Genomic DNA, 24,861 nt, shown 5'->3' on the forward strand with positions numbered 1-24,861 from the left:
AATTATATAGTACATATTATTGCCAAAAAAAAATAAATCAATGAATTAAAAAAACGTTTCTTTTTTTTTTTTTTTTTAATTCTCGTGTATATTTTAAAGTTAGCCAGCAAATGTACCTTTAGCTCAGCTTACGCCGCGACTAACATTTTTTGTCTGCATTATATATAATAGGATATTTATATATCTATCAAAGCATTTTCGGCGATATCCGTGTTGTATATTACGTGGAGTAAAAGGAAAAAAAAGAAAAAAAAAAAAGAAAAAAAAAAATTTTTTTAATATAATTTCTATAGGTAATCTAAGAAGACAGTTGCTGCTCAATCCTGCATGGTAATGTAATATCATTTTCATTATTCTTCCGAACAGATAAATGATTACTATTTTATTTGCACTTTCCTTTGCCCTTTTTTCTTTTTCCTCTTGCGTTCCGTTGTCCAATAAAGTCTCGTCTTATCATGGATAAAAAAAAAAAAAAAATACACAAAAAAAAAATAATACACTAATGATTCAATAAAAGATGTCTAAACTTATAAAACTCGTTTACTATGAGTTTAAAAAAAAAAAATTTTTTTTTTTTTCAACAAATGAAGGTCAATGAATGTTTAATAAACATGATAAAATCACTAATGTTGTTGTAGTTTTCTTTTCTTTATTGTCTTGTTTTAATAAGTATATATAATGGCATATTTCATGTTCTATTTTAGCCGGCAATATTTGATCTTTATTCAGACTTTTAACCCATAAACTAACAAGGAAATAAGATAATTGAAGCTTTCGGTAAAAACCGATGGCAGTGCGATGAAGAAGCAGGAGAAGAAAACTAAATAAAGGTGGTAGAACAAAAGAAAAAAAACTTCAAATATACATTTTTAGTCTTTCCCCCCACTTCTCTCATTCAGTAATAGTTGTTGTACTTTTTATCAATCGCTGTATTTTATCGTTTTTCATGTGCCGTTATAATCGTAACTTCACGTCTTAGTAAGTTGACTAATCCGATATTATTAAATTATGTCAATCTAACTAGAGAAAAAAAAAAAAAAAAAAAAAAAAAAAAAAACATTTGATTAGTAATAACAATACTGCATATTGTTATTATACAAACAAAAATGCAGATAAACCAATTACAGACGCATAGCTATGATTATTTTTTAATCTTAATGCAAGGAATTGAACTAAAAATTAAAGGGAGAAAGAGAGGTTCTCTTATCTATCCTATCTTGAATCCTTTTTATAATTTTATGATTTACTAAAAAAAATAAAAAAAATAAAAAAAAGATACAAAATAATTTTTTTTTTATAATAAATTTTGGTATGCTAACGAGAATCCTCTTAGTTTCAATGCTCTTATAACCGTTTCTTAAAGAGATAACAAATCTTTTTTTTCTTTTTTTTTTTTTTTTTTTTTTTTTTTCCAATAAATGATACTTGCTTATATAAATAAAGGATGAAAAAGGTTTTCTAGTTTTTTTTTTTTCCTTCTTTTTTTTTTTCTTTTTTTTTTTTTTTTCCCTCTCTCTCTATCTCCCCAAGTCTTTCGTTTACCAGTATAAGCATCAGTAGAATCTACATCAGGTATCAATAACAACAAAAATATTACTAATTTAAAGAGTTATATTTAAATAAAAATTTCCGAGACACCATCTCTTCTTCCTCTATATCTACAGCCACACGCTAGAAAAATAAGCATTCAAAAATAATAAGCAATGGATAAGATTATATCCGAGCAATTTTCTCTAGATGAAGAAAACTCCAATGGCGATAATACAGCCAAAAAAAGTGGATTTTTCAATACAAGTAACTTTAAAAATGACTTTCACAAGATTTTCAAAAAATGGACTACCAGGGATGGTTTATTTGGTGATTATGATTATGCATTTTTATTCACACCTAGCTTCCCTTTTCATGATTGGTTTTATAGACGCGTTTTGAAACGCGAACCAAGAGTTTACGATCAACCTTTTTTCGGATTAGATAGTGATATGCCAATTGCCTTGGGGTTTCTATTGGGTTTGCAACATTCTTTAGCTATGTTAGCTGGTGTTATTACTCCACCCTTAATTATCTCTTCGTTGGCTAATTTCGATGATGAAATTAGAGAATATTTGGTTAGTGCTTCATTAATTGCTTCTGGTATATTATCTTTGGTTCAAATGACAAGGTTTCATGTATATAAGACACCCTATTATATAGGAGATGGTTTATTGACAGTTGTTGGTACTAGTTTTGCCACTATTACGATTGTTTCCAAAGCATTTCCTATGATGTATGCTACTGGTTTTTGTCCGGTTGATGCTCAAACAGGTGAGAGTTTACCTTGTCCTGATGGGTATGGTGCCATGTTAGGTACTGCTTGTTGTTGTGCTTTATTGGAAATATTGATTAGTTTTACTCCGCCCGCCATATTACAAAAAGTGTCCCCTAAAATTGTTACTGGTCCTATTATTTTGTGTATCGCTATCAGTCTAATCGAATCTGGATTCGAAGATTGGGTTGGTGGTAGTGCTTGTGTTGACGCTGCATATTGTCCTAGCGAAGGTGCTCCAATGGCGGCCCACTGGGGTGCTGCCAGGCTAATTGGGTTGGGGTTTTTAGTTTTTTTTGCTATTATTATGTGTGAGAAATATGGTTCCCCAATTATGAAATCTTGTGCTGTCATTGTTGGATTAATTGTGGGCTGTATTGTTGCAGCTGCATGTGGCTATTTTGATAGATCTACTGTTACTGAGGCCCCAAAGGCTACATTTATCTGGGTTCATACTTTTAAATTAACGGTTTACGGTCCTGCGGTTTTGCCGTTTTTGGTTGTTTATATTGTTATTGCACAAGAATGTATTGGTGATATTACCGCAACTTCTGATGTTTCCAGACAACCTGTTGAAGGACCTTTGTATGAAAGTAGAATCCAAGGTGGTGTCTTGGCTGATGGTTTGGCTGGTGTTTTTAGTGGGTTGCTTACTATGCCTCCAATGTCCACATTTGCTCAGAATAACGGTGTTATTGCACTAACCAAAACTGCTAATAGAAATTGTGTTGGTAGATTTTGTTGTTTTTTTTTGATTATTATGGGTATTTTCAGTCAATTTGGAGCAGCTTTAGTTGCTATTCCAAAACCTGTCTTGGGTGGTATGACATCGTTTTTATTCACAAGTGTTGCTGTTTCCGGTTTGAAAATTATATCTTCTATTCCATTTACTAGAAGAGATAGATTTATTTTAACAGCTGCGCTATTGCCAGGTATTGGTGCCTGTTTAGTTCCTGATTGGTTCAGTTATTTTTTCACTTATTCTGGTAAAAATCATGCTCTTGAAGGGTTTTTAAATGCCATTGTTTTGATTATGGAATCCGGTTTTGCTGTCTGTGGGTTTGTTAGTATAATTCTAAATTTGTTTATTCCACAAGAATTAGATGAAGAATTAATGGATGATATTGAAATTCAACAGTCAAACATCAGTGTTTTGGAAGGACGTGAATCTAATCCTGCTGAATTAAGACAAGTTTTAAGTGGTAAGTCTTTGGAGGCATATGGTAGTCATGTAGATGAAAATGGTGGTTATGTTCTTACTACCAATGATGATATTATTAATAATGGAACTATGGTTGGTGGTAGCAGTGAAGATGGTAAGAAAGAAACAATACTAGACAATAAGGATGGCAGTGTTCATATTTCTACTTCTGTAGGCACAGGTAGTTCATGAGTGAGTTGGTATATTTCTTCCCCTCCTTGTCCTCTGAATTTTTAATATAATGTGATATACTATAATTTTTTTTTTTTTTTTCTTCCTTGATATTATTCATATTACTACTAGTTTGAGCTGTGTGTTGTTATTACCATTATACCCATTTTAATATATTTAAGGGTTTATATTTTCACTTATTTTTTAATTATTATTGAATTTTATTTTATTTTATTTTATTTTTTTTTTTTTGATTACTATATTATATATTTTTTTATTTAAAATATTCCATTTATTATATTCTATACTGAACTTTTTTTTTTTATTTATTTATTTAAGACATATTAGGTTGTAGAATCTTTTACATATCATTAGCATTATTTTAATTCATCGCCTATGACGCACTTTCAAGTAAAAAAAAAAAAAAAAAAAAAGAAAAAAAAAACGTTGATGTTTTTTTTTTTTTCTTCCCTCCGCCATCTCTTTTTTAGGAAAGGCGCACTTCAACCTCGGACTTAAACGCTAAAAAAAATAAAAAAAAAAAAAAAAACATATAAAACTTGCATAATAAACTATTTGTTCATTCATTCACCTTTTTAGGCTGGTTGTTTATTACCAAAATCTGATACCATCCATCACTTTTTTATTTTAATTTTTATTTTTATTTTTTTTTTCTTTCTTTCTATTTCTTTTTTTGTTGCTGAGTAAAATTATAAATAAACCAAATTAAAAAAAAATATACATATAATCTTTCCCCTCCCTTTTTTTTTAATTGCATGCACCTTGAAAAGTTAAAATAAAAAATTATATATAATTAATAGGATATATAGAGAGTTTATTCATTAAAAGCAAAGAATAATACAAACTCCCCTATTAAAATCAATGAGCGGTTCACAAACTAAACAATCATCAATTCAAGTTGTTGTAAGGGTACGACCATTTACAAAATCTGAAAAACAAAGACTAATATCCTCTGCATTAGACACTTCTAACAACAGCAATACACAAAGAGCTTTAGAAACTAATGGTAGTACCAATACTAAAATGTTTAAACTGGGTGATGATTCGATTTCATTGATAGATACATCATTAGATTCTGGGGGGTACAGTGCAAATAATAAAAATAATGGGGGATCTGAGTCTGATAATCTTTCTTTATTATTGAAATTAAAGCCAGCAGGTATTAGGAAAATAGTTGATTGTGTAGACGATAAAATGCTAATATTTGATCCACAATACGAAAATGGTAATAAGGATGATATTAATTCTTATACAACAAACAATAAGGTTACAGATTACAACAGTAATGTTTCCACAATTATAGGTCCCAAAAAAAGAAGAACATCCGGTATTACTAATATTAACGGCAATGCTATTAAGGCTAAAAATACTAATAAGAAAAGCAGCAGATCGCTAATTAATTCCAATTCGTTGCTTTCTTGTTATAACAGCAACGGATTATCGATACCTAGATATAGGAATGAACATAGATTTATTTTTGATAAGTTATTTGATGAATCAGCCACACAACAAGAAGTTTATGAATGTACTACAAGACCTTTACTTGATAGTATTTTAGACGGGTATAATTGTACAGTTTTTGCATATGGGGCCACAGGATGTGGTAAAACCTATACTGTTAGCGGAGATCATACCAATGATGAAGACCATGGGATAATATATAAAACAATGGAGGAATTGTATTGTCGATTGGAAGAAATCAAAAAAACAAAAATATGTACTATAACGGTAAGTTATTTAGAGATCTATAACGAAAGTATTAAAGATTTATTAGCACCACAAACTAGTGCAAAAAAATTAGTAATTAGAGAAGATTCTGAACAAAAAATAACAGTTTCCAATTTATCGTATCATACTCCAGAAACGGTGCAAGATGTAATGGATCTAATAACCTTTGGTAACCAGCATAGGGCTACTTCACCTACCGATGCTAATCAAACATCATCCAGATCGCATGCAGTGTTACAAATACATGTTACGCAGCAGGATAGGAATGTTAGTGAAAATTTGACTGAGAACCAATTACTGGCCACGTTATCGATTATTGATTTAGCAGGAAGTGAAAGAGCAGCTGCCACCAAAAATAGAGGTGAAAGACTACAAGAGGGCGCTAACATAAACAAAAGTCTTTTGGCACTAGGTAATTGTATCAATGCGTTGTGTAGTTCAGGAGTGCCTGGTGGTACTGTAACACATATTCCATATAGAGATTCCAAATTGACTAGATTATTAAAATTTTCATTAGGTGGCAATTGTAAAACTGTTATGATTGTTTGCTGTTCTCCAAGCAGTGAGCATTATGATGAAACTTTAAACACTTTAAAATATGCCAATAGGGCTAAAGAGATTAAGACTAAGTTTATTAAAAATCAGAAAACGTTGGACAAACATGTTGGATCGTATTTGAAAATTATCCAATCACAAAGAAAAGAGATTGAAGAATTGAGAAATCGGGATAGGATGAATACTAGGCTACAAATAAACAAGTATAAAATTGCAAGAGAAAAGCTGTATATGCATATGTTTGATATGCTTAATAAATTACAAACAAATTTTAATACACACCATAAATATGTTTCTACCAAGTTTACGAAAAGTTTGATTTTATGCAAAAGAAGGTTTTTGCAATTATTAAGTTTACAAATCAAGCAAATCACGAAAAATAATAATAATAATGACACATTGTCTGATTCCACAATGCAAATGTGCCAACAGATGGAAGATAAGTTCCATTTGAAAATTATAGAACTAGAAAAACAGTTTGATCAAACGCCAGATATTTTTGACTTAGCTATAGAGCATTTAGATTTACAGAACTTGCAAAATATGGAAAGTTGGAATGAGACAGTTGATATGCCTATATTGGAGACATATATTAAATGTATCAGAGAAAGCTTAGGCAACGAAATTTTAACCAACTCTACATTAATCATGGAGGAACTGTTGAAGAATAATGAATTGGTCAACACGTTAACATTTTCCATGAACCTGGATGGAAATCTTGGATCGTACAAAGATGAACAGTTAGGTAATATTTTAACTTCGTTAAAGGATATTGACTTCATTTTTGAAAAATTTGGTGAGAATATATACGATACGTTTACAAGGTATCAGGGTAAAGTTGAAAATAAGGAAGGTAAAAGTTTAAGATGGAGCGATAACGTGGTTGAGTATAGCAATACTACTTTTAGTATTAGTACAAGTGACAAAAGCGATGGAGAAGGGGATGAATCGAATTTAGATATTACAATGCCATCACGCATTGAAGAAGATAATAATAATAATCGATCAGTCACGACATATGATGATAGTGCTAGTATTGATGAGGTGAACAATAATGAACTAAATACGAATATTAATTTATCAATGGGAAAGCAGTTGATATCAGACATAACCAGTCTAAATATACTTGGCATGGGAGATACAATTCAAAATACTGGTAGTAATCCAAATAGGTTATCATTAACTGCCACATCAATATTAAAAAAAAAATAATACAAGTTTTCTTAATAAAATTGCAATTATGTATTGTTTTTAATCACTACATATATATCTGCTTCTTTCGGTATTACTAGAAAGTAGCGATAAACGACAAAAGTCCTCAATGTAAAAAAAAAAAATGGAATGGAATGGTAAAATTCAAGACATGGTATAAGAATGATTGTATGTTGTATGTATAAGTGAATTATAGAGCTAATTAGGTTATTTAAATAAAATTAGAATGATAGCTAGTGAAACTTGAGTATTATTAGAAAGTATGTATAGTATTTTGTAAATGGATATCTGGCAATGTTCTACAAGATACAAAAGTATTATAAAAAATGAACTGGGCTTAAAACGGGGTCATTGCATAAGCGGCTAATTAGGAAAAACCAAGCAAGGTGAAGATATATATTTGAAAAGAAAATGTAATTTGCTTCAGTAGCTCAGTAGGAAGAGCGTCAGTCTCATAATCTGAAGGTCGAGAGTTCGAACCTCCCTTGGAGCATATTAGTTTAATATATATTTTTTTATTTTATTTTTTTATTTTGAATATTAATTTAACATATAAAATTGGGTTAGAGAGGGATAGAGAAAAGGTGGCTGTTAAATAAAAAGAGAGAAATGGCACATGTCTTTGTTGCATAGAAGCATACGCACTCCTTTTTTATTAGAGGGGGGGGGGGTAACTCCGTCTCTCTTTCTTTCTCTCTTTCTTTCTCTCTCTCTCTCTCTAACTCCGCTATGCCATTATTCCGTACCCACGCACGCACGCATATTAAAAGTAGCTTAAATTATGATATTTATTAACAATTTGCTAATTTGTATTTTGTATTTACTTTTTTTTTTTTTTTTTGTGCGCTGTTTCTTTTATTCTTTAATGGAAAAAAAATTTTTTTTTTTTTTCTTTTTCTTTCTTTTTCTTTTACCTCTTCTTCTAATACATAAAATATATAAATGAAAAACTTTTAATTGATTCCTATGAATCATCGTCATCATCACCATTATTAATCTTTTTTTTTTTTTTTTTTTTTTTTTTTTTCAACTGTTTTTATTGATACTTTTTTTAATCAAAAGTTCAAAGAAAAGAAAAGAAAAGAAAAAAGACCAAAGCATTTTACTTCCTTTCTCATTTTAATTAAAGAAATAAAGGATACACGTTTAAAGGGGATCTATAACTAAGTAGAACTTCAAAACAACCTTCAAAAAGGAAAACTCCCTCCATTAAAAGGGAACTACTTTTTTCTTTTTTTTTTTTTCTTTTTTCCTTTTTCCTTTCTTTGTTTGTGTGTGTACATCTATTTATTTGCCACAACATCCTGTTTTATTTTGGAATCCCCAAGGAGTTTCCTCATATATTTACAAATCAAAGAAAGTTTTACAACTAAGGCTCGAGTTATATTATATTTCTAAAGATAGTTATTAGGTTAATTTGTCTTGACTATATATCCGTGTTTAAAAGACATTTTATTTCTGTTTTGTTTCATTCATTTGAAAATCAGGAATTTCGCTATTGAATAATGTCCTCATCTGCGGTTTATTATAATAATTATAATTACGGTGCTGCTGTTACTGTTGCTCCTGCTTCTAATGGCTACGGTTATTTACCACCAGCTCTACACCAACAACAGTATCAAGCTCCAGTACACTATGTTCCTACTGGAAGCGTTGCTACTATTCAACAACAAAAATCTGAAGGCGGTGTGGCAGAGTATGTCGATTATAATTTTGATTTGATGACAGACTTTGTTGTTCAAAATGCTTGTTTGACCTTTGACAGGGAAGATGCTCTATGCATCACCTCTTCTCTGTATGCGAAAAAGGCAGCCGGTGAAAAGAGTATTTTAGAAATTTTTACCAGTGGTGTTAATTTTGTGTTGAATTCTATTAGGTTGCCCTCTGTTTCAATTTATTTGGCATTGGATTACTTATCCAAGTATGTTTCCAAATTTAAAAATAACAATTTGGATGCTATTGGTGGTAACAGCGAAAGCGTGATTTATCAAAACTTGATAATCGCTTTAATTTTGGCTAATAAATTTTATGATGACAAGACTTTTACCAATAAGTCATGGGCTCATGCTACCGGCGTGGATCTAAAAGTGATCAATAAGATGGAAAGAGAGTGGTTGGAAGTTTTTGACTGGAAATTGTTCGACGATAAGTTTGTTTTGTACGAAGAATATTGCAAATCCTTTGAAATTTTTTGCTTGGCAACTGTTACCAAACAGGCTGCTGAGTTGGCTCAAATCACTACTAATATGAATGATGAGTGTAATAACGGACCTTTTTATGATAACAAGGTTTGTTATGGTAGTACGAATGTGAAATCTTCCTACCAGACCCCTGTTAAATTGCCCTCCATAATGTACAATAACAGTACTAATTATTACAGTTACTCTTCTCCAAATTGTTCGAGTGATTTTGCCTCGCCTGTTTCATCCATTTATTCCACCAATGTTGTTTCAAATAATAATGGTAACGATAATTATGGTTGCCCTAGCCAAAATCTTTTCTCTAGTCAACAACAGCAACAGTATGCCTCTCAATGTAATAGTATTGGTACTGAAGGCTATTACACTAACATTGACAATGGCATAAATAACAACATCAATCACAATAACAGTGGTTATTATTATTATTATAATAATGGTAACAACATTAGCAATGTTAACGCTTATAATATTAACACTGCTGAACCACAACAAATGTTACAATTCACCCCACAATCTCAACAACAATATTATTATTAACTAGTCTAATTCTAGTATTGGATCTTTTTTTTTTTACAAATTTTTTTTTTACAATTTTTTTTTTTTACAATTTTTTTTTTTTTACATTTTTTCTTTTTGCATTTTTGCTTGGTTATAAGATGAGATACATATACATATGTCTAGTTGTTAATACTATGATTGTTATGCTGTTATGATTTTAACTTTTTTCTCTCCATTCAAAAAGAGAAATAAAAAAATAAAAGGCAAAAAAATAAAAAAACAAAAATAAAAACTATCAGTTTATAATTATTTTTTTTGGATCGATCAAATAGCTAAAAAATTATAAAAAAACAAAAAAAAATTTATTTATATTTTGTTATTTCTTCTTTTTTCATTTGTTTCAATTTTTTTTTTATTTTTATATATAATTTATTTATATATATTTTTTTTATTTTTTTTTTTTTTTTTTTTTTTTTTTTATTTTTTGAAATCAACAGTAATGGTAACGATAATAATAAAAGTTCCAGTATTGGTTGAATATTTAATTATACAAGTATATATAAAACTTTTAAACGTTAGATTATATTTATATGGTACCAGACCCAGCTTCTCTATACCATCTAATACCACGATCTATACAAACACAACACAACCCTTCATTACTGGTATTATTACGAACGTCCTTATTAATAAACTTAACGCTTAACACACCAAGGGCGACACTTCCACTTAAGTTTTTGCCAGTTTCCTTTTCTACTTTCATAATCTTGTTATCGTCTTCAATATCCAAATTACTACAATGTAGGGTGCTTACCCTTTCCCTCTTATCTACATCCCAAACTCTTAGTTTACCGTCTAGCCCACCGCTAACTAAATATTTTCCTGTTTCATTAAAACAACAACTCAAACACCAAGACTCATGGGCAAATGCCACAATATTGGCACTCCCAGAACTGTTATTATTAGTTCCTAGGGCAGTTGATGAATGAGATGGTATTGATAAATCACAAATATGTTCACCATATTTAGTACTCACTAAACTTAGTCTCCCGTACGAACCCATATCATGAGAAACAGCCAATAAAGTATCATTCTTACTTTTATCTTTTCTTCCATAGTTACCGGAGATATCAGTATTATTATGACCTTCCAATAAAACTGGCTGTGGTGCAAAACTTAGAGACCTAATGGGATAAGACGATATTTGTAACTGGAAAACAGGTTTTAATGTATTTAATTCTAATAATAATAAGATCCCGTTATTATAACCAACAGCAACCATCTCATTGGAAATATTATGAGACAAGCAAAGTGGGAAATTACCGCTCATGCTATTATTGAAAATTGTACCAGTGCTAATTGTACCTTTAGTGTCTGAGTTTTCTTCAATCTCTGTTGTTACAGCATCAGAAACATCGATATGATTCTGAATTGTAATCACTTGATCTAAGGCTGTAAGTGCTGTTTCAGTACCATTTTGTTCTGGTGATTTAATTTTTAAATCCCATGAATATATCTCGCCATTGACAGTAGTAGCCAATAATTTATGTGATATGTTGTTATTGGCATTGGAGGCATCGTAAATACCATTTTGTTCCACCAAGTTAACAGACCAAAACGATAATTGACCAAAAATTGGTGCACAATCCTTTCCCAAGTTTTTAAAAACCAAAGTTTTTAAGTCAAATTGATATAAATGTAATTTCCCATCAAATGATACACAACTAATAATAAAAGTCTCTAATGTGGTGTTTGGTTCAATAGTATGTAAATAACTAAGATGATGTACCCCCATTTTGCTAACAAATTGCTTATAACAAAAGTCTTGAGGTAATTGTCCCTCTAAAAGTTTGTTTTTCCATAATTTTATATATCCATCGCCTGAACAAGTTATTGTGTATGGAATAGTTACTTGCAAATCAAATATATCGGCATCATGAGCTAGGCCCGCGTTGGTTGTTGGAATGTATAACTTGGACATGGTACTGGGATGTATATGTTGATTTCCGTTAGTTACTTTGTGATTTTTGGTTATGATTTCGTTTTTAATTAAATTGAGTGGGTTTAAATGGATTAAGAAAAAAAAAAATGGAAAAAAAAAATAAGAAAAAAAAAATGGAAAAAAAAGCTAGATTTAATTTATTTATTACGCAAATGTACATATAATGACTAGATCTTTAGACCGACAGACCTACAGACCGACAGACCGACAGACCGATAAACAGATCAACAGAATGTAAAAGTTTCATCTGTTGTTCGTCCGTTATGAATTATTCCGATCAAATATTCTGCTATCGGATAACTTTAATCTAAAATCATTCTCGCCTTTTCACCATCAAAATAAAATAAAACTTTTTACAACTCAACAAAAAACCTTTCAGATACTCTTGTCTCCCAACAACGTCTTCTTAAGCAATTAGGCATATTCATATTCACACCAACTAGTTTCAGCCAAAGTTGAAAGGAAATAAATATTTAAAAAAATACCATCAAATGACTATCAAATGTAAAATAATTGACACAACACTTAGTGAAAATGGAAGTTATACAGTTTATCATCTATGTGTCAAAACAATACCAATAAATAATAATACCAAATCACACATTCTATTCAAAAGATACACTGACTTTTTAAACTTGAAAAAAGATTTGGAAAAACAATACGGCAAAGAAATTCCATATGAGTTTCCAGATTCCACAAATATGACAACCATTGAAAAAAATAACGACAACAGTAATAGTATTGCCCCAAAGAATTGGTTGTATTCAATATTTACAAACTCATCTACTGACTTACAAGTTGTTAAATTTAGGAAAAAAAGTTTAGAAGCATTTCTTAATAATATGTTGAATGATTCTTTTGATACAAAATGGAAACAAAGTTCTTTCACATTATCATTTTTACAAATATCCCCAGAAGACCTGTCTTTATCTTTTTCTTCTGATACTGTGAATAGGGGAAGCAATAATAATACAACATTGGATAATTATTTGAAAAATAGCAATAATTCCTATAATAATAACATTGCTGATTTAACAGGTGATTTTGTTTCAAATCACTGGTGGGATACTTTTAGAGAGTGTAAAAAAATATTAGATGATCCAAACACTAAGTTGATAGATACAGTAAAAGTAAGATTGTTATTAGATAAATTGGATAAATCATTACAGCACGATATAGAGGCTTCGTCTTTGTCCGATAAAGCAAAAAAAACCAAGTTTCTAAATTCTTTAAAAACTAAAATAAATTCTATAAATTCTTATAGTGAAACCAAAGACCATATTTCTGCACCTTATGATAGTCATACCGCCGATGAACTCACTACACAGCATGACCTATTTGGAGATGCTACAAACAATACAGCACTTGTTCAGCCTGGTAGAGTTCTAGGTACCAACAGAGAATTATTGGAACAACAACAGCAAACTATCAAACAACATGATGAAGAATTAAAAGCGTTGCATAAAATAGTTATAAATCAAAAAAATTTAGCTCTAAATATCAATCAAGAAATTGCCGCACAAAATGAGTTGATGGATTTGTTTCATACAGATATTGACCATACGGCTAACAAAGTGAAAGTAGCTAATATCAAAGCTAAGAAATTTAATGATAGGTGATATAAATATGTGTATATTTATATAGTAACTAATAAAAAAAAAAGAAATTATAGAAGACAATGTATATGCATATTTTAAAATTGAACATTTTTCCAAATTAAATTCAAAAGTTGCATTTTCTATATAGTTGGACGGTTGAATCAAAATAACTGTTTAAGCTACTTTTATTTGAGTTATAAGATAACTGACCTTTTCATAATAATAACCTTTATAAGTTTTGTTTGCTAGCTCGACCTTGTTTTTTTTTTTTGTTTTTTTTTTTTTCTTTTTTTTTGTTATTCTTTTCTTTTCTTTTTTTTTTTCTTTTTTAATTAATTTACATATATATTTTTTTTTGATTTTTGAACTGTTTCTTATTTAAGATAGTATGAAATTAAATTGTTTATATAAAAAAAAAAAAAAAAAAAAAAAAAAAAGAGATTCACAGAACAGAAGTCATCATTATCCATCCTCAAAAACATTAATATACGTAGACTTCTGAAATATTCAGAGACAAAAAAGAAAATATGTTTGTTCCTCCATCAGATCCTGTTAATAAACCAAAAACTTTAAAAGTATCGCAATTATGTGAACTTTGTCATTGTCGTAAAGCCATTATGAAAAGGCCCAAGAATTTGATCAAAATTTGTAAAGAATGCTTTTATAATGTCTTTGAAACTGAAATACACCATACAATAGTAAATAACAAATTGTTTTACCACGGTGAAAAAATAGCCGTCGGTGCCAGTGGTGGTAAAGATTCAACAGTTTTAGCCTACGTGTTAAAACTATTGAATGAAAGATATAACTACGGTATCGAAATTGTATTGTTAAGCATAGATGAAGGTATTGTCGGATATAGAGATGACTCTTTAGCCACAGTCAAACGAAATAAAGAACAGTATAATCTACCTCTGGAGATTATTTCCTATAGAGATTTGTATAACTGGACCATGGACGAGATCGTTGCTTGCGCTGGTATTAGAAATAGCTGCACATATTGTGGTGTCTTCAGACGACAAGCCTTAGATCGTGGTGCCAGTAAATTAGGTATTAAACATGTCGTTACTGGTCATAACGCAGACGACATGGCAGAAACAGTTTTGATGAATATTTTACGGGGTGATGTGGCAAGATTGGAAAAATCTACCAGTATTATTACAGAAAGTTCTGGTTCTCCAGTTAAAAGATCAAAACCTTTTAAATATACTTACCAAAAGGAAATTGTCTTGTATGCTCATTACAAAAAACTAGACTATTTTTCCACAGAATGTAGTTATGCTCCAGAGGCATTCAGAGGTACTGCAAGAGAATTAATGAAAAATTTAGAATCTATTAGACCTAGTTGTATTATTGACATTATACAGTCAGGAGAAAGTTTGAAATTAAAACCTAAAAGAGAAAAGAAAATCACAATTAGAAATAAAAATGTGAGTCATAACACAAGCAGGAATGCAGTAAATGAAATTGAGATAAGGAGCGATGGTACTGTTTCTTTATCTTCAAGTAAAAATAACAGTATTAGGGGTAATTTTAAGGATGGTAATAGATGCGAAAGATGTGGTTACTTGTCCAGTAATAAAGTTTGTAAAGCTTGTACTTTGTTAGAAGGTCTAGCAAAAAATAGAGCTAAAATGCAATTAGATAATGATACATTTGGTCAAGGGGCTGCCAAGTTAACGAGAGAATTAGAATCATTATCTTTTTAATATTCAAATGCTATATAGTTTTAGTTTTCAGTAAATTTATTTATCTATTTATGTATCGAGATTGGTTTTTTTTCTTATATTTTTTGTTATATTTTTTTTTTTTTTTTTTTTTGCTTTTTTTGTTTTTTGATTTGAATTCAAACATTTCAGAATGGTTCGAGAAAGTTCCCAAAGTTTTTTTTTATTCGGTGCAATCAAATAAAAATATATAAAAAAAAATATAAAAAAAATATAAAACCAAATTTTGAATTTTAAACAAACGAAGTTTCAATACACTTAAAATATCATTAATTCTAATAAACAATCAGCAACCATCCATCCAAAAACAAAACTTATACCCACATTCAACTAAACAACAAAAATACCTTTATAAATCGTATTTGCGTTTTTACGACATATATTTTACATTTTATTTGATATTGTAATCTTTTTTTTTTAATTTTTTTTATATATATATATTTTTTTTTTTTTTTTTTTTCCTTTTTTTTTTTTTGCAATTTTTATTTTCTGTTTTTGATCTTTAAATCATTTAATGAAAACAAACATCCTGTCCTATTAAGAACTTCATTTTTATAGCACCCATTTATTTTATTTCGTTTTTTGTTCTTTTTTTCACTTTTTTTGTTCTTTTTTTTACTTTTATCATTAAAAAAGCATGATATCTTTTATCAAATCAAGGAGACATTCAGCAGATGGAAATACTCCAAAGTCTCCCTCAAGCAGCCAAAATAATATATCAGATAGATCACCAACTAATTACCATGTACGAACAAACAGTGGGGTTAGTAGTGGGGAAACTAATAGAAGTCTACCTATTCAAAATAGCTCACCTGTATTAGATTCCTACGTTTTGACAGCATCTTCTCCTCCGCACCTTCATAATCAAAGTAGTACCACTAGTAATAGTAGTATTTATAACCATAACAGCATGGCAGCTTCAATAACCAGTTCTCCAGTTCATATGGCCATTGATAACGGTACCAGTTATCATGCTGATAGAAATAGTAACAGTAGTGGTAATAGCGCTAATAATGATAATGCCATTTCTGAAGATTCTGGTGGTGATAATGATTCCGATGGCGATAATAACAGTAGTTTTATAAAGACATTGCAGTTCAAAAATTTAGGGAAGCCTCCAAAAACTAATTTTTTTCATAGATTTGCGAAAAGGACCTCTTTAAAGTCACCATTATCACCTGGTAGGTTATCTCGTACTAACGTAACTGAAAGTGTAATAACCACGAATCCTGCTCCCGCTGTGACCACCACTAATATCAATTCTCAAGTGATACCCTCTGCATTAACCAACACTTCTAATAACGAATTAAATCCACCATACACACCTTTGAAAAGTGGGATTTCTCAAACTATCTCGCCGTTCACCTCACCCAAAATGAATGTAAATAATGATATTTTACCTTCCATCCAGGGAACTATATCCCACGAGTGGGGTGCTCCAAGGAAAAGCTCGCCCATTATTTTAAGTAACAAGCAATCTAGTGATGGAACTACCTCGAATTCAACAGGTGTTTCTGATACTAAACACGCTACGAACACATACATGTTTGGAGAAGAAAAATTACCGATGATGGAATATGATGTTAATAATGATGAAGAATTTGGTAATTTGAAAAAAATATACCACAGTAGTGATAGTACTGATAATGGTACTAAAGTAAATTATAATAACAACAACAAGATTTATACCTATGAATATGATGATAATGATAATACTGAAATTTTGAAGTCACCTCTAGCGCAAAGATTAACGAATAACAATAGATTGAAACATCTTAAACAAAATAATAGAGCCGTCAGAATTCTTTCTCAGGATGACTTGGTCAAGTTAAGTTCTGAATACAATCCGAAATTATTGAATGAACTGTTATCACAAAATAAACACATAATTACGCCAATATCGAAAAGTTCAAAATCACCTGTTTCTTCACCCAATAAAGATGATATTATGGAAATTGTTGATAGTATTCCCGGCACCAATATTAAAGTGGATATAGTACCAGGGGCTAAAGATACAACGAGCTTAGAAGATCAAAAACTAAATTTGAATGTAAAACAGGTTGAGTTTAAAACACCTATATCAGATGGCAGAAATTCCATGAACGCAAACAATAATGATAGCGAGTTTGCCAAGTTTGATGATGACAGTGATGGAAAAGCAGCGTCTCTAACATCTGAAGCTGATAATGACAATAGAAGTAGAAGCAGTAGCAGTGGTAGTACTACCTCTTCCAAATTTTCATTTGAATTTAATAAAACATATGGCAGAAAATCATCTGTAAGATATTATGCTAAAGAGACCGCTGATGAAAAAGATTTGCAGGACGGAGCACAAAATATTTATATTGATGATATTTATGAAGATGAAGACTTTGATGAAGATATGAATTTTTTTGATGAAGAAGATGCGGAAGATGATGATCATTTGTACAATATTACGAATCGGTCTAATGATAAAAATGCTAACTATAAGTCCAGGAAAACTACTGGTTATAACGATATAAGTTTCTTGTCTGATGAAGATGAGATACCTGAGTCAAATAAAGAGAGTGACAGGCATTCTAAGAATCTCATCAACAATTCGAAATACAGCGACATTGATGATATATCTTCTGTAGAAAGTTATGAGTCTGTGAGGAAGACAGATTTAAGCTCTATTCATGATTTAACCATTACCGACTCATATCTAGAAAATACTGTTATGAAAAACAAGCCGGTTGTTGTAAAATCCGGTGTTAAAAGCTACAATGATCTATTTGCTTTGTCAGATGATGATAATTTTAGTGAGGAAGAGGAAGGTGACGTTGAATTTAATGCTACAAAAATATTAGACACAAAAAAAGTTTCTAATAATGCAGAAAGTGAAGGGGAAGGTGAAAAGTCGGTACGCTCCTTAAATGAAATTACTGATTCTGAAAATTTGAAAGTTGGAATAGAGGAAGTTGGCAAGAATAAATTTAATGCAGTGGCTAATATCTCGTCCAATCTCAGGAAGGTGACTAATTTTAATGATTTGCTTGATATTCGTTCTGATGTAGAATTTTCTGAGTTTTCAGATGTAGAACAGGGGAGTATTTGCCATTCATCACCAATATTGCCACGAAAATCATCAAAAATTGTATCTAAAGATGATTTGCCTATTAGCTTAACCATCAAAAAAACTGCTAAAGTGAATACTGCGCAGGAAAAAAACGATGTAGTTGAAAAAAGTGTTGGAAAAAATAAAAGTAAAGATACAAAAGTTAAAAAATACAAAGATTTGTTTAATTTAAGTGATGATGAAGTAGAACAAGATGATGATGGTGGTGGTGGTGGTGGTGATGATGAGTGCGATGATTATGATAGTGATGGTGATGCAATTACAAATTATATGCATAATAAAAGTTATCTGGGTATTAACACTTTACAATCTAAAAGATCAAGTTGTGAACTTTCTGATAAAGAACTGGATGCATTACCGCCGATAACAATGGCTTCTGGTAATTCGTATCCACTTAATACGCCAATTACACCAAGAGCAACATCGCCATTGTGTAATAAATATGGAATGTTGAGCAATACTTGTAGCATGAATAATTCTGTTAATAATGCTGCAGATAATAACAATAATAACAATAATTTACGAACTCTACCGTCTCATTCTTTTAATAAAACTTTTGGAACAACATTGGATGCCTCTACTTCCACAATTCCCCCTTTAAACTCTGGACTGGGATTGGTGCAGTTACCCTCAAGCCCCAGCGCTAATTTACCTCCAAATACGATTTTAAAGTACCATGATATTAATTGTAACCTGGATTCTGAAATTTCGAAATCGATGGGAGATCTCTTTTTTATAGACGAAGAAAATGAAGATGCTAACAGTGATGAAGAATTGCATATTTCTTCTGGGGAGGATACTGATTTACTTGCTGATGCCAATATCATTGGTACAGATAATGTTAAAAAAAGAAGTGATAAAGTGTTTTTGAAAAATAATTTGACAAGAAAAGATGATAATGATAATGATAATGACGACGAATTTCTGGATGAAATTAATAATGTTCCGGAAGACTTTAATTTTAGTGACGATGAAATGAAAATTGGTAGTGATGGGAAATTTTTAAACAACAAAAGGAAAGATAGCTTCAAAACTACACATAGCTATTCTGAAAAGCCACTGAATGTTGCTAGAAATAATAAAACAATGAGTAATAAGGTGGAGTTGAAGAATAAAACAGTCACGTTTTTTTATAATAGCCATAGTGATTCTTTATCATATTTACCGTCAAACCCTACTCCCATTGATAGTACTAGTATAAATGACAATAATTCAACGCAATTGCTGGCACCTGTTTTACAGAAATCATTATGTGAACCAAATACTTCTAAAAACTTGTCAACAAAAGATTCACAAGCTTCACCTAACAAAGACTATTATAAAAATCTGAGAACTCCGTCTGTTTTCTCTGAGGCTAGCTCTCTAAGTCCAATACAAGAGGGTTATAGTTCTGTAGAAGCATCACCTAGGAAATAATCCGTATTATACGTTAATCCATCATCTCTTCTTACACATTTACAATTAATTCATTCATATTATAGCATAGAATGCGTGTTTATATGTGAGAGAAAAATTAACAGAATCCTTTAAGGAAAAAAAAAAAAAAAAATTGGCGTCAATATTATTATGATTATTATTATTATGATTATTATTATTATTATTATTATTATTATTATTACAATTTAATACAATTTATAAAATACCTAGAAAACAAAAATAGCATATAATACAAAACAAAAAAAAAAAAAAAAAAAAAAACATAAAAAAAAACTATATACTCCCATGGTCATTAATACCATTTGTAAGTCCAGGTGAATTAATATTCTTCTGCAAAATTTTAGAAAAAACAGTCATTTTTTTTTTAAAATTTAAATCTTTGCTGATACCACCGTCATTAATAGTAGTAAATTCAGAAGACTTATTATAATTAAGTGGTTCCCCATTTGCCTCCTCCTCAGGTTTAGATAATTCATCTATAATAGATTGTGCTTCTGATGCAGCGTTCTCGCACATTTGTAAAATTTGTACTGGTTTCAACTGCAGTTTGGGACTCGTGTTTATTGAATTGTAAAAAGTATTCTTATTATAATCCTTATTGAAAGTCTCATTATTCTTAACAGGAATGCGTACCAGTTCAGAAGACTTTTCCTCTGTATTAATATTGTTGGAATTCTGTAGTTCTAACAAGGACAAGTTGTTTAATAACTTAGTGGTTGGATTGGCTTTCTTAGCATTGAGATTGGTGTTTTGATAGGAAGAAACACTGCTTTGTGTATATTTAAAACTTGAAACACTATCATAGTCGTTACTGTTGTTGTTATCGTCATCGTTATTGGTTGTTGTGGTATTTGATGAATTAGAAGAATCTCCGCTTACATCTCTTGTTTTATTTGCCTTTGAGTTAAAATTGGGTCTAGTTGATGGAAAAAATTCATTTACTTTTAAGTTTTCATTATCAAAAAACACATCTGGTGCTGTCTCTAATGGTTTAGGGAATGAATTATAAGTGGAAAGTGGCTTCCTAGCTGGCACTCGTACTTGCTTATTTTCTGATCTTATAGGATTGTTAGTATTGATAGCGGTGTTAGGAATAACATCAGTATTTGTGGGTGTGCTTCCAAATGATAGTATTTCTATACTAGAATTTGAATCTTTATTGGCAGAATTCTCACATATTTCGATTATACTGTCGTCATTTACATCAGAATTTGATAGGGAAGAGTCTATCGTAATCACACTAGTTTCTGTATCATTAATAGTGGGTAATGAACTATTAGTGTTACTATTATTAGAGGAAAAGATAGCGTTCAGATTATTATTTTCTTCTTTCATATTAATATTGGGCACTAAACTTTCCATAATATTGTTTTCCTGTTGCTGATCATTACTATTTACACAATCTATTGATACATTAATAACGGGTAATGTAGGCACCTCCAAAACATCGTTATTTATAATATTCCTTTTTGGTGATCTTTTAGGAGGAGAAACTTTTGTATCGGGCATCAGCCTATTATCAATGGTTGAGAAATCTAACAAACTGATATCACTATGATTGTTCCTTTTAGAGGATAAAGGAGAAGAGGTTATGTCTCCTTTATTACCATTGTTAGTATTGTAGGGTGAGTTTAAATTACTTAGCATATCATGTGTGCTTACTACACTTCTGCTTCTCCTATGGCTATGGCCTTTATTAAAATTATTGTTGTTGCAATTTGTACTTGTTTTGGTGTTGTAAAAGGGACTAGTATTATTCAGATTAGTACACTTGGATGTGTATGGGGATGCAGAAACCTTTATGAAATCTTGATCTTTTTCAGGAGGGGATAATAACAATTTAGAATCAGTTGTACGGTCAAAATCTTTAAAGCTGTTCTCGTTGTCGCTCTTGATGGGAGATGGAAACTTAAATTGCATGTTTAATGCATTTGCTTCATACTTTTTTGGTGTGGTGTTAGATAATATTGAAAATTGGTCGCTAACAAAACTGTTTTTGGTGCTAGCGTTAATATCAGTATCTTGGAAATATCTGTTCAAGGAATTAACCGAATTATACGAGTCGGTCTTGAGCAAATATTGTTCATCAGATAAATCAGGTATATCAATGACTTTTGAGGGTGATTTCAAAATTTCAAGAGAAGAGCAATTATTATCACTACGGGTGGTGGTGGTGGTGGCAGCAGCAGCGGCGGTAGTGTTTTTCGTTTGATATTTTTTTTTGTTAAGCATATTGCTCATTTGCTGTTTTAAATTAACATTGGCCTCCTTGTCGATACACAAGAACTCATCATTTGCCAAGTCATCCAGTTCAAACGAAAAATTGTTTGCGGCGGAAGGTATAGAAATATCACTTGTGTCATGACTATTATCAACTTGATACTCACTATAACTATTTCCATCGAATAATAAAGATTTTCTTTTTGTTTTTGTTTGAGTACCTGACAATTGAGGAGGTAAATTAATTTCCAAAGGTATAAGAACGTTGAAGTTATTTAAAGGAGAATCTTGGTGCAAATATAAATTTGAAGTGTTTAGAAGGTTTCGCGGGATACTATCAGTTATAATGGAAGAAGTGTTATTAACTAGCTCTTTATTAGAATCGCCATTGGCTATGATAATTTTGGGTTGCTTTTCTATATTGTTATTACTGCTATTATCTTTGTTCATTAAATTATCCCTAGTATAATTGTTTATAGTTTTATAAACTACTTCTTGGACAGAATCATAAGGTTCTTTGTTACCAACAGAATCTATTTTTTTTTGTTTGTTCATATCGATCAGATGGTTTGTTATTTTACTGTCAGTATTCATATCATCAAGAACCTTTGTTTCGTCTACTATGGGTAATTCAAATCTAACTTCCTGAGATTTTGTTCGAGCAGAGTGGTGGTTTAACTTTTCAGGACTTTTCAAACATGATGGAACTTTTCCATACAAGGACTGCATTGTGTTTTTTTTTATATTGTTCTTTGTTTTCTTTATTTTTGATAATTATATTTAATTATGCCTTTGGTTTTGTTTCTATGTTTCTATGTTTTGTTTTTATGTTTTGTTTTTATTTTTTGTTGTATTTTTTGTTGTATTTTTTGTTTTTATGTTTTGTTTTTATGTTTTGTTTTTAACTAAAGGCTTAGAAATAAGAATCTTTTCAAAAGTAAATTAATTGTTGGAATAGAACTGGACCCCTTTTTAGGATGAGAATGGATATATTTTTATAAGTAGAGTGGAAAGTAACAAGCCAATCATTTTTCATTGATCTCAGCTCATGTTGATTCTATTTACAATGTTTATTTACTTATTTGAATTGATTGTTTTCGATTGCAATGGATGCAGAAAATAGGAGGGCTAAATTAATGCATACGGTTTGTTCATCGTAAATATTTTCCATACAACGTGCAGGATATTTATTTATTTTTTCCTATTTGGGTATTTTTATTACACCAAAAATTATAAAACAAGAAAACGTAAAAATATACTGCGGGGAAAGTCGCGTCTTGTCGTTTATAGTAGGGGGGAAATTCGTCGTCTGCGAGGAGTAAAAAAATACAGTGCGGGTAACACCGTACAGAATGATTCCCTTTTTTTTTTTTTTTTTTTTTATTTTTTTTTTTTTTATTTTTTGCCACAAAATATTTACCCTGCCACTTTCTAAAAGTGTTGTACAAGTTTGCTTATAAACTCTCACCTTCACGTAAAAAAAAATATATTACTAATGTTTATCTTTGGTTTGCAATTCCAAACTTTCCTTTTCTTTTTTACCCTTTTTCATAAGTAACATTCTCACTATTATGCCATAACCTATTATTTCTAAAATAAAACTATGAAAAGGAAAATAAGAAAAGGCAAATAAGAAAGGGAAAATAAGTAAAGGAAAAAAGAATAAAAGTCATATTAAACCCCATTATGTTGACAACCACCACATTTAAAAGGTTCCTTTGTAACACCAAAGTTGTTCTTAATAATATAAAATCATCACATCCACAAAAACCGGTGTCGCGTTTCAATGCTAAACATGGCAAACTGTTTTTCCTAAGCAATTCTATTGATTTGCAATCCTCCTTTACTGCAACCAAAAACCTGGTTAATCCAACATATGTATCACCATTATCTGTCCTAAAATCCAGTATTATATTACCTTTGTTACCAAAGAATAATATTAGACTATTTAGCAATACTAATTTACAATCAAGATCATGGAACGTGTTCACAGCTTCTAATCAAAAATATATCAGCTTAAACAGATTTCAAAGTTATAGAAACGCCAACGGTAATAATTCAAATAGTACACTAACGTTGACGCTTTTTGGCTTTGTATTTATGGGTGTTACATTTTTTTCAACACCTTACTTATTTGAATACGTGCCACTATTCACATATTTCAAAACACATCCTAAAGAAATGGTTTATTCCATTATTGGGTTGAATTTAGCTGTATTCGGATTATGGCAAGTACCAAAATATTGGAGATTTTTACAACGTTATTTCTTATTGGAAAAAGATTTTGTGTATAGTAAATGGTCATTGATTGGAAGTGCTTTTTCTCAACAAGAGATGTGGCACTTAGGGATGAATATGCTAGCCTTATGGTCATTTGGTACTGGTCTGTCAGTTATGGTTGGTGCCCCAGGTTTTTTCAGTTTGTATATGAATGCTTCTATGTTGAGCTCTTTGTTTTCTCTCTGGTATCCCAAAATAATGCGCATCGGTATGTGGGGTGCTAGTTTGGGTGCCAGTGGTGCATTATTTGGTGTATTTGGTTGTTTTGCTTATTTGGTACCAACTGCTCAAATTTTATTGTTTGTCTTTCCAATTCCGGGTGGTGCTTGGTTGGCTTTCATGGGTTCTGTCGCATGGAATGCTGCTGGTTGTATTTTAAGATGGGGTACTTTTGATTATGCTGCTCATTTAGGCGGTTCCATAATGGGTATTTTGTATGGTTGGTATTTTAGTGAATTAATTAAAAAAGAACGTGAAAAAAGAATGAGTTTATTAAGAAATTTCTTTTAGATGAGGGGAGTAAAGTGAAAAAGACTTTTTTTTTTTTTTTTGGTTAGTTAATATAAGAAAACTTGACGTCTTTGAAGAAAAAGAAAAAGAAAAAGAAA

The 24,861-nt window shown here is 30.6% G+C and overlaps 9 protein-coding genes and 1 non-coding gene across 10 annotated transcripts; 8 read left to right on the plus strand and 2 right to left on the minus strand.

The window, feature by feature from the left end:
* Nucleotides 1-1,703: 1,703 nt before the first annotated feature.
* Nucleotides 1,704-3,695, plus strand: SCDLUD_002305 (nucleobase:cation symporter-2 family protein; the record flags this gene model as incomplete). Its single annotated transcript, XM_046076622.1, has 1 exon — nucleotides 1,704-3,695. One exon carries the CDS (start codon nucleotides 1,704-1,706, stop codon nucleotides 3,693-3,695), a length of 1,992 nt encoding a protein of 663 aa, XP_045934784.1.
* Nucleotides 3,696-4,556: 861 nt separating this feature from the next.
* On the plus strand, nucleotides 4,557-7,190 carry KIP3 (tubulin-dependent ATPase KIP3; the record flags this gene model as incomplete). Its single annotated transcript, XM_046077071.1, has 1 exon — nucleotides 4,557-7,190. The coding sequence occupies one exon, from the start codon at nucleotides 4,557-4,559 to the stop codon at nucleotides 7,188-7,190; it is 2,634 nt and encodes an 877-aa protein (XP_045934785.1).
* Nucleotides 7,191-7,610: 420 nt separating this feature from the next.
* On the plus strand, nucleotides 7,611-7,683 carry SCDLUD_002307. Its single transcript has one exon. It is a non-coding gene; the product is annotated as a tRNA-Met (tRNA).
* A 1,012-nt stretch (nucleotides 7,684-8,695) lies between these two features.
* CLG1 (Clg1p) lies at nucleotides 8,696-9,928 on the plus strand (the record flags this gene model as incomplete). Its single annotated transcript, XM_046077072.1, has 1 exon — nucleotides 8,696-9,928. The coding sequence occupies one exon, from the start codon at nucleotides 8,696-8,698 to the stop codon at nucleotides 9,926-9,928; it is 1,233 nt and encodes a 410-aa protein (XP_045934786.1).
* A 547-nt stretch (nucleotides 9,929-10,475) lies between these two features.
* On the minus strand, nucleotides 10,476-11,870 carry SKI8 (SKI complex subunit WD repeat protein SKI8; the record flags this gene model as incomplete). Its single annotated transcript, XM_046077073.1, has 1 exon — nucleotides 10,476-11,870. The coding sequence occupies one exon, from the start codon at nucleotides 11,868-11,870 to the stop codon at nucleotides 10,476-10,478; it is 1,395 nt and encodes a 464-aa protein (XP_045934787.1).
* Nucleotides 11,871-12,382: 512 nt separating this feature from the next.
* On the plus strand, nucleotides 12,383-13,510 carry VAM7 (Vam7p; the record flags this gene model as incomplete). Its single annotated transcript, XM_046077074.1, has 1 exon — nucleotides 12,383-13,510. One exon carries the CDS (start codon nucleotides 12,383-12,385, stop codon nucleotides 13,508-13,510), a length of 1,128 nt encoding a protein of 375 aa, XP_045934788.1.
* Nucleotides 13,511-14,016: 506 nt separating this feature from the next.
* On the plus strand, nucleotides 14,017-15,198 carry NCS6 (Ncs6p; the record flags this gene model as incomplete). The annotated part of the gene is made up of 1 exon (XM_046077075.1): nucleotides 14,017-15,198. The coding sequence occupies one exon, from the start codon at nucleotides 14,017-14,019 to the stop codon at nucleotides 15,196-15,198; it is 1,182 nt and encodes a 393-aa protein (XP_045934789.1).
* Nucleotides 15,199-15,853: 655 nt separating this feature from the next.
* On the plus strand, nucleotides 15,854-19,732 carry ZRG8 (Zrg8p; the record flags this gene model as incomplete). The annotated part of the gene is made up of 1 exon (XM_046077076.1): nucleotides 15,854-19,732. One exon carries the CDS (start codon nucleotides 15,854-15,856, stop codon nucleotides 19,730-19,732), a length of 3,879 nt encoding a protein of 1,292 aa, XP_045934790.1.
* Nucleotides 19,733-20,026: 294 nt separating this feature from the next.
* On the minus strand, nucleotides 20,027-22,702 carry FIR1 (Fir1p; the record flags this gene model as incomplete). The annotated part of the gene is made up of 1 exon (XM_046077077.1): nucleotides 20,027-22,702. The coding sequence occupies one exon, from the start codon at nucleotides 22,700-22,702 to the stop codon at nucleotides 20,027-20,029; it is 2,676 nt and encodes an 891-aa protein (XP_045934791.1).
* A 957-nt stretch (nucleotides 22,703-23,659) lies between these two features.
* PCP1 (rhomboid protease PCP1) lies at nucleotides 23,660-24,763 on the plus strand (the record flags this gene model as incomplete). Its single annotated transcript, XM_046077078.1, has 1 exon — nucleotides 23,660-24,763. The coding sequence occupies one exon, from the start codon at nucleotides 23,660-23,662 to the stop codon at nucleotides 24,761-24,763; it is 1,104 nt and encodes a 367-aa protein (XP_045934792.1).
* Between the last annotated feature and the right edge of the window lie 98 nt (nucleotides 24,764-24,861).

The sequence above is a fragment of the Saccharomycodes ludwigii genome, chromosome III, assembly GCF_020623625.1.
Source record: "Saccharomycodes ludwigii strain NBRC 1722 chromosome III, whole genome shotgun sequence".
NCBI classification, from domain to species: domain Eukaryota; kingdom Fungi; phylum Ascomycota; class Saccharomycetes; order Saccharomycodales; family Saccharomycodaceae; genus Saccharomycodes; species Saccharomycodes ludwigii.